This window comes from Mus pahari, chromosome X (genome assembly GCF_900095145.1).
Source record: "Mus pahari chromosome X, PAHARI_EIJ_v1.1, whole genome shotgun sequence".
Taxonomy (NCBI): domain Eukaryota; kingdom Metazoa; phylum Chordata; class Mammalia; order Rodentia; family Muridae; genus Mus; species Mus pahari.
In genome coordinates this window covers 131861056-131874573 of record NC_034613.1, presented here as the reverse complement: position 1 = coordinate 131874573, position 13518 = coordinate 131861056, and the positions used below count along the sequence as shown (strand labels likewise).

Genomic DNA, 13518 nt, shown 5'->3' with positions numbered 1-13518 from the left:
CCTGCCTCTGCCTCCCAAGTGCTGGGATTATAGGCATGCACCACCTCCATCCGGCTTGAGGGAATCATATCTTCTGGAACTGAAGTTACAGAAGGTTGTGAGCCACCATGTGGGTACAAGTAACCAACTCGGGTCTTCTACAAGAACAACAGGTACTCTTAACCACTAAGACATCTCTCCAATCTGATCCCTTAACATTTATATTGGCTCTTCTCCTCATATTCTTAGGTCTGGGCTCTTGAACATATCCATGTTTTGGCCATGCTAATTTTTTACATTTACCTGAATGCATTTTGTTCTCTATTTTTAATATTCTTGTTTCTGCGCCATTTTGTGTGCTAATGATTCTTCCCATTGTTTCATTTGATTTCCTTACTTTGCTTGTCTGATAATTTGAGTCCTCTATTTGAATATTGGTATTTCTTAAAAGTAGGATTTGGAAGGCTTTTTGTGGCATTTCAGATATCTTACTATCTTTGGTTTCCAGTACGGAGGGATTGTTAGCAGATATACACAGTAGCTCATTTTCTCTCTGGTGATGTGTTTTTCTCTCTTGTGTTTTCTGCCTCTGTTGGAATGTGGCTTCTAGTTATACTGTTTCTTTTTCTTACTGGTTTTGTTTATTTTATGTGAGTAATCGCAGTGAGCTGCCTTCACTTGGGTATATATTCCTCACAATTACTTAGCAGGTGAAGCCAATCCAGTAACAGAAACAATGGTTTGACAGCAATCCTGATGTTAGCTTGCTGTAAAAAAATCCTTCTGTACTTCCTTTATGCCTTTAAGCTTCAAGACTCAGGTGCTATGGGAAAATGTATCTTAGTTGTTTAAAGCTAAGGTTATTAATAACTAAAAAATAAAAAGAGGAAGGGGTGTGGAAAGGGGAACAAATGGACTAAAGTATAATGAAAGGAAAGTACAGGGTTACAGATAAGAGAAACAATAGAGGAAACCAAGAATAAGTGTGGGGAAAGACCATTATAAAAATGTATTCTTGCAAGATACAAATGAAACTATTAAACAACTAAAATACAAGCATGTAAATAAATCGATGAAAATAATAAATAAAATGAGACAACCATCATTATAATATTAGTACTTCTTCTTCTGGGGTGAGTACAGTTTTTCCCCACTTTGGTTGTCTCTTTTAGTTGCTTCTGTAGACAGTCGGCTGTTAGTCTCTGCAATCTAAGCAAATTATATGGGTATTTCTTCCCTGCTTTAAGATGTTTCTCTGTTGCACTTGCTTTCTGTAAGAGTTCCCCAGTGTGAAACAATCCATCTCTCAACTACAGCCTTATCTTTGGATTATTCTTGATCTCAGTTTCTGTGAGGAACTTTGTGAGTCCAGGGCTCTGAGGAAATGTGAAAGGAGGGTCTATACTTGTATTTACTTCTGTCATATACTTGTATTTACTGTTGTCCTTAAACACAGAGCGCTGATGTTTATTTGCTAATGACCTATACATCTTGCCCCCAAATACTTCTGTCCATCCATAACAGCATGCCAGGTTCAGCATAATTCTTTTGTGTTGCTACAGTGTTGCTTATGCAAGCAGTTGTTGGGGGGAGCAGTGCTTTTCATTCATTCTTCAGGTTAGTCACTCTTGGGTTCTGGATTCCTACTCCCTTGTTGCATTTCTATCCTGGTATCCCCAAGAGTCTCAATACTCATGTTGTACCAAGTTCCTGGTTCTGTCTCCAAAGCCTATCTCCAGACCACTGTTCCTATGAAATGCATGCTCAGGTGGGGACAGCTTCTCCCTGGTATTATTAGTGTCCTTGATCCCAGTGGAAGCAATGTGTATATTCCCATCTAGTTGCCCACTGTTTTTACTGAAGATAGCTTTTCCTAACTCAACTCAACTTATTTCCTTTCTATGTCTGCCCCCCCCAGCCCCAGCCAATAATTTGAGCAGTTCTACTTGGATGTTGGTGTTAGCAACAGTGTTTCCTTTTTAAAAAAAAATCCAGGCTTTTCTTCTTCACCAGGTCACAAGTTCCCCCTTCCTTTTGAAAGCTTTATTCTATATTCTATTTTTATTTCCCAAATGGTACCAAACATCTCTAAGGGACACTTGACTTGCATATTTTTATATGCTTCTGTATCAGTTTGGTTCACATAATCCATGGATTTGTGTTGGGTCCTGCCTCTAAACACTGTGTTGTAAATTTTACAGGCACGCTGGGGTCACGCAGCCGGAGTGCACCAGACCAGCCGGAGCACAGCGTCCTTGAACCGCCCACTGTCAACGCCCACCGTCGCCCAGACTGCCCACCGTCGCTGGACCGCCCACCGCTGCCCAGACCTGCCCGCCACTGCCAGGACTGCCCATCATNGCGAGAGCGCCGTGGCAACTTCTAAGGACTCAGGGGAATGCTGGGAACCCTTCTTTGTATTTAAGCCAGTCCTGACAATAAAGATTGGGGTTTTAATCAGACATTTGCCAAGGCCCCATATTTCCTTTCGCAGCCCTGTTTCTTCTCAGGAGTTCCCATCCTCCAGTTCGGATCCACAGTGGTTCTGCAGGCAGAACCACACATTTGGCGTCCAACGTAAACTCCACAGATTTGGATTCTTTTTTTTTTTTTTTATTCCTGAATTTAGTAACTTACTCTCTGAAGTTCCTATGATATTCTTGCTCAGTTACTTCTCATATTCAAAATATATGCCTGTCATGCTTCTATTAAAAGGACAATGGAGGACACTTCACTCACTTGTAGGCTCCTTTAGACCTCAACTTTTCATTTGATTAAATAAACTATTGAAAACATAAATGTGGCCGGGCAGTGGTGGCGCACGATTTAATCCTAGCACTTGGGAGGCAGAGGCAAGCGGATTTCTGAGTTCGAGGCCAGCCTGGTCTACAGAGTGAGTTCCAGGACAGCCAGGGCCACACAGAGAAACCCTGTCTCGAAAAACCAAACCAAAACAACAACAACAAAAAAAACCCATAAATGTGCAGTTTCCTTAAACCTCAAAAATGATAAATACTACCCAGAAACTAACAGTTCACATTTATAGCCTCTTACCTACAGCTCAGCTTGAACTGCTTAATAATGTTGCTGATTTTCTCAAATCGGTGGGCATCTCGCTGTTCTTTACACTGATAATGAGAAATCACCTGTGAAAAGGGATATTATGATGTGAATTTATGAAAATATTCATATCACTGTTACTAATTATAACAGGCATCTGGATCAGAGCAGTGGTGGCACACACCTTTAATCCCAACATGTGGGAGGCAGAGGCAGGAGGATCTCTGAGTTAGAGGCCAACTTGGTCCTACAGAGTGAGTTCCAAGATAACCAGGGCTACACACATGACTCAAAATAAATAAATAATAAACAAATAAATAAATAAAAATAAAGCTGACATCTGTGAAGCTTTTGGTCATGTTGGTAAGCAATGCACATTCAGTACAAAAGCATATTTTGAATTTTCCCAAGTTTGGAATATACTGTAAAATACTTTCTTGTGAAGGTGAACAGCAGTAGTGTACCCTGAGTTCCATTTTACAAAGGTAAATTCCTGGATTACAAAAATAAAAGAATTTGCATTGCTACGCTATTGTGCTTAGTAGGTTAGACACATTTAAATGCATTTTCAAGTTAAGAGTTCACTAGAACATAACCTTGTCCTAAATCATTTGTTGTTTTTCTCAATTACCTTTTTTTTTTTTTTTGGTTTTTTGAGACAGGGTTTCTCTGTGTAGCCCTGGCTGTCCTGGAACTCACTTTGTAGACTAGGCTGGCCTCGAACTCAGAAATTTGCCTGCCTCTGCCTCCCGAGTGCTGGGATTAAAGGTGTGCGCCACCACGCCCGGCTTCAATTACCTTAATCATTAAATTTTACCATAAGACACTCTCATAAGACCGTCTGATAAGTAACTTAAAATAGTATAAATAGGGCTGGTGAGATGGCTCAGCTGGTAAGAGCACCCGACTGCTCTTCTGAAGGTCCTGAGTTCAAATCCCAGCAACCACATGGTGGCTCACAACCATCCGTAACGAGATCTGACGCCTTCTTCTGGAGTGTCTGAAGACAGCTACAGTGTGTACTTACATACAATAAATAAATAAATAATAATAATAAAAAAAGATAAATAAAATGTAACGAAATAAAACCATCGAGCTGTTCTTGAGCAGTACCAAACATTTCAAAGATGACTGTAACAAACTAGATGTTGAAATCATATTTAAAACCTTCTACTAGACGATCCCAAGCACTGACTGTCATAAAGGCATGTGTTCAGGACAGACACCCACACCAGGTAAAAATACTTCAATAACACCTTCCAATTTTAATAAAAACCACAAGTACTCTAAAGGCTGAATATAAGTTGTCCATTTCTAGCAGAAGAAAATCCACATCACTTGCCAGAAGAAAATTCACACTGAAATCCTGATATAATGTTAAGTATTTGAAATACAACTCTTATACCAATGATAGAGCAGATCTACCTTGCCTGAGTTTATCTCTCTTAGTACAAACCACCAATAATACATAAACTTTTTTAAAAAAGAGAAACAAAAGCTTTCTGTTAGGAATAGATTCTGCATTGAGCTGTCACTGTATGACCATGTGTGGTAGGTATGGCAAGGGAATAGTTTTGAAACAGGGTTTTGTTGTGCTATATATATATATATATATATATATCAAAACAAACGTAACAGCTTACTTACTTATTGGTATGAACATTAGCCAGAAAAAAATTAGGTTGAGTAGTAATTCCAAGGAAGTAAGTTATACCAGTGGGCTGACAGAAAGAAGTCCTCCAGTTAGGACTCAGCCTGAGCACCACCATCTAGCAGGAAGAGTGTTATCACAAAGAAACTATACGCATATCTCTATCCTCCATTGTTAATTACATGCCAAGGTTTGTGCTGGCTGCTTACCATTACCCTGTCCCATTGTAAAGATCTATTTATTTATTTATTTATTTATTTATTTATTTGAGTACACTGTAGCTATCTTCAGACACATTAGTTGAGGGCATCAGATTCCATAACAGGTGGTTGAGAGAGCAACAGTGCTCTTAACCTCTGAGCACTCCATCCCTAACTCCATCAATAAACCAATGATATAAGCATTATTACTTTTGTTTTGGAGAAGAGGAAACAAGCCCAGAAGGAGTAAGACATTTGCTTGAACTCAGCTAAGCACTGGTAAAGTTCAGAAAATTAATTCTTCACTGGAAGCTGCTTTGAGCATTACATTAAATGAGCCTGTTATTTATGCAATGTGTTCTGACAAATTAGCTTGTATTGCTGTTTTGTTGTTGTTGTTGTTGTTGTTGGTGGTGGTGGTGGTGGTGGTGGTGGTGGTGGGTTTTCAAGATAGCGTTTCTCTGTGTAGCTGTCCCGGAATGCACTCTATAGACCAGGCTGGCCTGAAACTCAGAAATCCACTGCCTCTAGCTGACAAGGGTGTGTGCCACTACTGCCCAGACACTATTAATATTATTTTTAAATGTATACATTGGGCAGGAGAGATGGCTCAGTGATTAAGAGTGATTCCTGCTGTTCCAGAGGATACAAATTTGATCCCCAGTACCCATGCCAGGCAGCTAATAACTGACTGTAATTCCAGCTCCAAGAAATTGGAACACTTTCTTCTGGCCTCCATGAGCACCCAACACACAAGTGGCAACTCCCTCACAGTCAAACAGACAGAAACATACACATATACGTATAAAATTAATTCTTTAAAAAAATGTACGTATTGTACAGGTTTTTACATCACTCACAGCTGTACAGCAGACTCTGTTCACATTGCTAAATTCAATTTATAAGAAAATTAAAACTACCAGTGTTTTTTGCCTTAAAAGAAAAATGCCATGAATTTCTTAATATAGTTTGGTGGGTAATAGGAGCCATTTATCATAATAGTTATTACTAGAACTAATCTGAACTTTCTAGCAAGGCATGCCTGCAAAAATCTAAATTTTACTAATTACTGAAATGTTATTTACCCAAGGAATTTTTCCACACCACTGTGGCTTTATAAATAGGAACATACATGCTGATGTAAAGGGGAGTAGTTCTTCCTAAAAGTAGTAACATGGTGTTCTCTGACTTCAAGAAGATGGAGATATAGCTGTAGAGCAGAAAGTCCTTACCAGAAAGGTAGCTCTCTCAAATAGAAGTACTTCATCAGCCTCAATAATTTCAGCAAAATTCCGCAGGTTCATTTCCAGTTGCTGAACATTGGGAATCAGCTGATAAACAATGCTGGACCATGCCTAAGAGGACAGAAGCACAATTGACTGTTACTTACAGGTAGCCAGTTCCAGGCCTTGGAAATGAGTAAGTACCCTTCAAGATACAGACAGCAAAAACCATTGATAACCATTGAGTAAAAAAAAAAAAAAAAAGACATTAAATCTAACAAAAATGAAAGAAGAAAATTAGCCTAATGCTTGACTTGCATCTTTGAGTTGAATTTCTAGAGTTCAGACATTTAAAAAATGCTGGAGAAATTTCTTTCCGTGAGTAAGCAGTAACTTAATGACATCCTGTAGCTTTAGGGGAAAAGTTGCAAAGTATGATCTATTGTGCTAAAACTCTTCTAATCCAGACATCCAACAAATATTCAAGTCCAACATTGTGAACAGCTTTAAAAAGATGAAGTAATGCTATATTTAACTTACATCCAAGAGTCCATTTTTTGAAAATATCAGAGCCATAACGACAAGTATAGCCCCTCCCTTCAAAGATATAATATGTCATTATAAAAGAAACAACTGGGATTGTAATTTTCTTTTTTTTCTTTTTTTTAATAAATGATAGATGCTCAATTTTTTTTATTATTTATTGTACACTGTTGCTGTCTTCAGACACACCAAAGAGAGCATTAGATCTCATTACAGATGGTTGTGAGCCACCATGTGGTTGCTGGGATTTGAACTCAGGACCTTGGAAAGAGCAGTCAGTCCTCTTAACCGCTGAGCCATCTCTCCAGCCCCGGATTGTAATTTTCAAATGTTTGGTGACATGTGTAAAAATTACTGGTACTGAATTTTAAAAGGCCTATCATGTGACTGCCTGAAGCTGACTTCATCCAGGAGTACAACTAATACATGCAGATGAAATTAGTTTCACCCGCCTAGTATTCTCTTAAGGTGCTTGTATTCCTCTGTACTTTACTCTCATTCCCAATTTGTCTGGTTAGGTGTACTTTGTTCTTTTGTCTCCTACAAGACGTCAGGAAACTTAGTATAGCCATTTGTGTATGTGACAGCATCCAATAGATAGACAATGAATGCTTGTTGAATAAAACGTAATATACAAATTTAAGTCAGGTCTATGCAGCAATGATGTCAGAGATAGTAGTAGTGCCATGTTTCTGTTCCAATTAGTCTTACTACTTAGGCATAGTGTTCCAAGTTCTCAGGTTGGTGTTAATGTCACTGCTGAATTTACCTTGGAGAAGGCCCCAAAGCTAACCACAAGCAGAGACATTGTCACTCACAGCAGTGTTGTGATTAGCCAACTGTCTTTGGTCGTGTTATGTATTGACATTCTTCACACTGCAGCTGGTTCTTATCAATGCATCATGTCCATCCTTATTCCCAGTTACCTGTTCTATGGGAATAAGGCTTTGAGAGAAATTCTGCCCACAGTTATCTAGAACAGTACTTCCTTGATAGGTATCTCAAACTGTTGTTATTAGAGTGAGCCTGGGTCAACATAATATTGAAGGAGGAAATGAATTAGATTTACAAAAAAATCAATTGCTATTTTTAAAAGTCCAATGGTTTTCCTCCTTGCAAGTGAGGGGTCTGTGTTTCTGGTTGTTGATACTTGTCAGATGAATTGATACTGAAGCTCTAGCTACCAGTGACAGAGAAGCAGCCTTTGCCATGTAAAGTCAATGAATACCAGAAGCAGACTGAAGGAAATGTCTGACCATATGAAGAGACAAAAGGAGTCAATCTTTAAGCCACTGGTAAGCATGAAAAATGGAAGAAGCAGGAGCCTTTGAACCACTAAGGTAACTTTATCCCCAGAACTACTGAGAGAACAACCCCTAGGCTGCAAACAGTGTGGTGATCATTCCAGCAATGCTAACAATGAGGGTTGGATGCCAATCATATCATCTCCAATTTGACACGAAAGCTGAACTTACAACATACAATATGCATATCACATCTCATTAAGATTCACTTCTCCCATTTTTCTACTAAACATTTTTCTTCTTTGACTGTCTGAAGTTAGGAAGATTAGTTTATCCCATTAGCATGTAGAAGGACCTGAACATTAGATGTAACTACAATAATCACTGAGACCACAATGGGTCAAAATGGATGGTGGATGTTAAACAACAGTTTTTGCTATGACAACAGAGTATAGCCGAAGATTAATCATATCCCCTAGGCAAATCCAGTATGACTTGGTGACAATGTCGACCCAATCTGAGATTAAAACCAAAATCTTTTGATGTTAAGTTTGACGTTCTTCGAACAAAGTGTTATAGATTATTTTCTTTTTAGTGTAACAAATCTAGATGGCTATGAAGTAGTTTTAAATATTTTAGTTTTGTTAATATCTTTCTAACTTTTACTCATGCTCTTAAAGTAGAGACTTAGGAAACATACACACCTTATACAGAGTTTCATCCCAGATAGATGTTCGGAAACAAGAACATTCTAACGGACGCGATAAACGCCTTAAGTCTTCTTCTCGTTCTTTAAAAATCTGAATTAAAAAATCCAACAACCTGATGAGCATATAACAGCTCTACTCTTTTACTGAAAATTTTAAGATTTAATTATTTTATCATATTTTGACAAGGACCTCTTACTCTGTCTTCATAGCAATCTTGAGTATTATTATTTCTCAAACAAGGCTATAAATGTATTAATGACTATAAGATTTCTTCAGGCTTATCCAACTTTTACTAAATATTCATAGAGAGCACTATGTTAGAAAATAAAATGTATCATACAGATCTTAAAATATATAATCCAATCACCAAATCTAGGTAATTTTAATATGGTAATACCTATATTAAAATTGTACAACTCAAAATACATTTAGTTCTCCAGTATTATAGACATAGTGTTTAATAACATATATTACTCATATATATGTGAACATATATATGTTTATTGTACTTAATTTGCAACACATTTATAATCCACGTGATCAACTAAGCTCTAGCCAGCTAGGATTTGTTTCTATGTATCCATCCCCACATATACAGAGAAAATATCTATATAAAATATGTATACTCAGATATGTTTCCCTGGGTAGGGAGATTGCTAGTATGTGTGTACACACAATGAAGGCTAATTCTTTTTTTAATTTTAAAATTACATCTTAAATTAAAATTTAATTACATTACTTTCCTCACACCAGTCCCTCCCAAGTCCCCTCCTTCCAACTCCTTCCTTGTCCCCTTTCCTTTTTAACTTGATAGTATTTTCCTTTAGTTATTATTGTTATATGCACACATATACACATGCGAAAATATATAAATGTAACCTGATGTGTTCATTTTTGCTATTTGTATATATTTGGCTTAATGGCTGACCACTTTGTACTAGGAAGCCAACTACTGTCTAATTGGACTTTTAAGGGCCCAACAAGAGGGAAATCATGCCTAGTACTAAAAACCTAGTCAACTTCCAGGGACTAGTAGTGATGCCATGGATCTTAAAAGAGAATCTACTACTGCCACTCTGCTAGCCCAGCATAATTCCCTGCTATATTCTGAAGCTTATCCTTACACCTACAGATAAGTATAACTAGTACCCCTCATCAAAGTAGCTGCTCTTTACTGCAAATGGGGACTATTACAAGAAACCCCAACTGGATGCAACATATCTTGGGGAGCCCAGTCCCAATGGACTCCTATCACAGCTCCTGCATCTATGGCTCAGGAAACACTGCAGAAGAGGGGGCAGAAAGATTGTGAGAGCCACAATACTGGAAAATCTGCTATGAAACACTCTCCTCTAGACATGTCTAGATTGCCTTTTTATTTCTTGTATAGAATTGAAGTTTTATAGTTCTGTAGTATGTTGGCCTCCCATCCAATTTTCATACTTGCCAGCCTCCACCTGACTCCATGTGTTCATTCTCTGTCTCTCTTTTAAAAAAAACCTGGAAGTTAAAACATTGCTATACCTATAAATGAGAGAAGCTTTTTGCAGTATATGGTAATTCACACAATGACCCACAACTGCTGGACATGGCGCCCAGAATGAGAAACTTTGGCACACTCAGCCCCAAATGAGATGTCTTTAACCCAAACTCCTATACCAAAGGCTTGGGCAATGTACTCAGAAGAGGAAAAAGAAAGATTCTTAAGAGTTAGAGTAGAATCTTAGGAATCTTAGGATGAGTTTTCTGAATTGATTTTGATTCTGATTAGAGTTAAAGATGCAATTTCAAGAAGTAACAAGAACACTCAAGAGAGCCTGGGGGTGATGTGGAATTCAGATCCTGAATCATACAATGTTCTGGCAAGCATATATGTGGATATTTTTGTCAAAATGAGTATAATGGATTTGGTAACGGATCCTAATTTTGCTGTATGAAATGGACAATGATAAGGATGAGCTCAGATTTGAGTATACAGGTGAGTGATAATACAGATGACCTGAAGTTCCTATATTTGCCCTGAAAGATACCTTTACTTCCTATAGCCACAGGCCTGATACTGCTGCAAAGTAAACTTGGACTTTCACCTCATGAGCACATAAATTACAGTGCAAATTGAATGCCCATCTCCATGTGCTTAGAAAACATGACACTGGCTATGCAGGAACATGATTCAGGAGACTGGAACTGGTCTCATCAAGGAAGTTGGTCTCTTCATTGAGGAAGTTGGGAGTGCCTAAATGCTCAATTCTTTGCCCATAGAAGCAGCCACTACATTTTTATCTAAGAATATACAACTTTTCCTTAAAAAAAAGAAACTGAAGTAATCTCCATGGAGGTAGCTTGAAGAGACTTTTGATTCATTTCTACCACAGCCTTTTGCTCCTAGCACTATAGATTCAAGAATCAGAAGATTTCTAAAAGTGAAATATACAGCCTCTAAAAGAACTATATGATTTTTCTAATATAGACCAAAATACAGGGATAACTATGAGAATAGATATTAGTGGTGTAGAATATGGTAGAAGGAGCCTAACACTCACTCAGGACAAATTTATTGATGTGGATGCAATAAGCAGAGGATTTGTAGGTGAAGGGTTAAGAAGGCACTCTGTTTGTTTAGTTCCTAGCTGAGACATGAATGGAAATATAACTTGTACTAACTGAAGTTAAAATGCCATAGCTGTGAAGCTGGAGAGATGGCTCAGCAGTTAAGAGGCCTTGAGTTCAATCCCAGCAACTGCATGGTGGCTCACAACCATCTGTAACAGGATCTGCTGCCCTCTTCTGGCATGCAGGTGTACAAGCAGATAGAGCACTCATACATAAAAGTCTTTTTAAAAAATGTCAGAGCTGCATTTATCTACTACTACACAGGAAGGAATCTAAACACTTAGGGAGATGACAATGTTCAAGGTTTTTCGTCTACAATCTATTCATCAATACTGGGAACACAAAGCCAATGAGAAACAGATTTGTAAGAGAACCCCTAACCTCCTCCAGCTCTCTGATCACTTTCTTCTATAAGCCAAAACTTACAGTGGTAATTGCTACCACTTAATTGGGAAGCCTAATAAAGGGAAAGTGGGTGCTAGAATAATGGGCAATGTGAAGACATTTTACCATCAAAGACAAGAAGGGCAAACTTATTTGATTGGACAAAGGAGTACAAGTACCAACTCAAAGAAACCTATAGTTTTGGCTAGTTGATCATAGTGCCCCTATAAATGAACTAGATGGGATATCTACTACATTCTTATTTCATCTACATAAATGAAATAATTTAGGTCAAATGATCAAAAGCCTAGCATGAATCATAAAATGTTATGGCTGCTAAACTGGTATCCATCCAGATTTGTGCCATTTTGTAAATCCAGAGAACCTCTTGAATGAGAGAGAAAGTTGGTTCAAGTATAGGAAGGATGCTGACACAATTCCATTCAGGTTGCCTATTCAGTTTCTGTAGAAGACCTGGCTATTAGAAAGTGGGCTACCACATACTTAAGAAGTTTCTGACTGCAATTGCAACTACAAGATCAAATGTACTTAACGTACCACTCATCTATTGATATAGGAATCAGTGTTTCCTGTTGTGTATAAGAAGGCTACTGATTTATTTCTGTTAACTTTGTATCTCACTACATTGCTGAATGAATTTATAGCTTTAGTTTTCTGGTGGAGTTTTTAGGATCTGATGTAAAGAAACACACCATCTGAAAATAAGGATACGGGCTGGCAAAATGGCTTAGTGGGTAACAGCACAGACTGCTCTTCCAAAGGTCCTGGGTTCAAATCCCAGCAACCACATGGTGGCTCACAACCATCCATAATGAGACCTGACGCCCTCTTCTAGTATGTCAGAAAACAGCTACAGTGTACTTATGTATAATAAATAATAAATAAATCTTAAAAAAGAAAAGGATACGTTTTTTCCCCTCTCCTTTATGTATATACTTCTTTTCAGGTCTCTAGCCCATCTTCCCAACTCTCCAAATTTCAAACTAATTCTAGAGGTGGCTTCCATAATCAGGTGAGCTAATTCCTTAAATGAAATGTATCTTTCTATATGCAAACACATCTGACTGGATCTGTTTCTCTGGAAAACTCAAACATACATATTAATGTATAATTGAGGATATTTACATGAACGTTTAAAAACAGTAAAGGGAATTGAAAGTGATTAAAACATTCAAAAGGAGCTCATTTGTTGTTTATCAGAACACATGTAATTCCAGCTCCATGGGACCTGACACAATGTATGTGTTATGGAACATGTTTTCCTGACTAAAGCTATCACCAAAAAATCCTTTAGTATAAGGCTTTCTGTAAGGCTCCAAGCCAAGGGCTGGGCAGCAGTGGCTCATGCCTCTAATCCTAGCACTTGGGAGGCAGATCTCTATGAGTTCTAGGCTGGCCTGGTCTGCAAAGAGAGTACCAGGACAGCCAGGTACAAAACTAAATTCTATACAACTAGTATAATCTAAAACCCCTTTCTTTAGTTCTCTATAACATAGAGAAGGATTTTCTTTTTTATCTTAAACATTAATATCTAATGCTCGCCGGGCGTGGTGGCGCATGCCTTTAATCCTAGCACTTGGGAGGCAGAGGCAGGCGGATTTCTGAGTTCAAGGCCAGTCTGGTCTACAAAGTGAGTTCCAGGACAGCCAAGGCTATACAGAGAAACCCTGTCTCGAAAAACCAAAAAAAAAAAAAAATCTAATGCTCTTATTTTTTTACTGAACAAACTGAAGGTAGAATATGTCTTACCAGACCCAGAATCTCATAGCTAGATAAGAATTTGCCTATTTTACTAAGCCTCTTTCTTTCTTTCTTTCTTTCTTTCTTTCTTTCTTTCTTTCTTTCTTTCTTTCTTTCTTTCTTTCTTTCTTTCTTTCTTTCTTTCTTTTT

General features: G+C 38.0%; 1 protein-coding gene across 2 annotated transcripts in view; it reads right to left on the bottom strand.

Annotated features, from left to right (window-relative positions):
• Window positions 1-13518, bottom strand: part of Rragb (Ras related GTP binding B) — a 36339-nt gene that overhangs the window by 7611 nt on the left and 15210 nt on the right. For both annotated transcript variants that reach the window (XM_021187868.2, XM_021187869.2), the window contains 3 exons: window positions 8605-8700; window positions 6123-6245; window positions 3034-3125 (listed from right to left, as the gene is read on the bottom strand). In XM_021187868.2, coding sequence (XP_021043527.1) covers window positions 3034-3125; window positions 6123-6245; window positions 8605-8700 — 311 coding nt within the window. The remainder of the gene's footprint in view (window positions 1-3033; window positions 3126-6122; window positions 6246-8604; window positions 8701-13518) is intronic.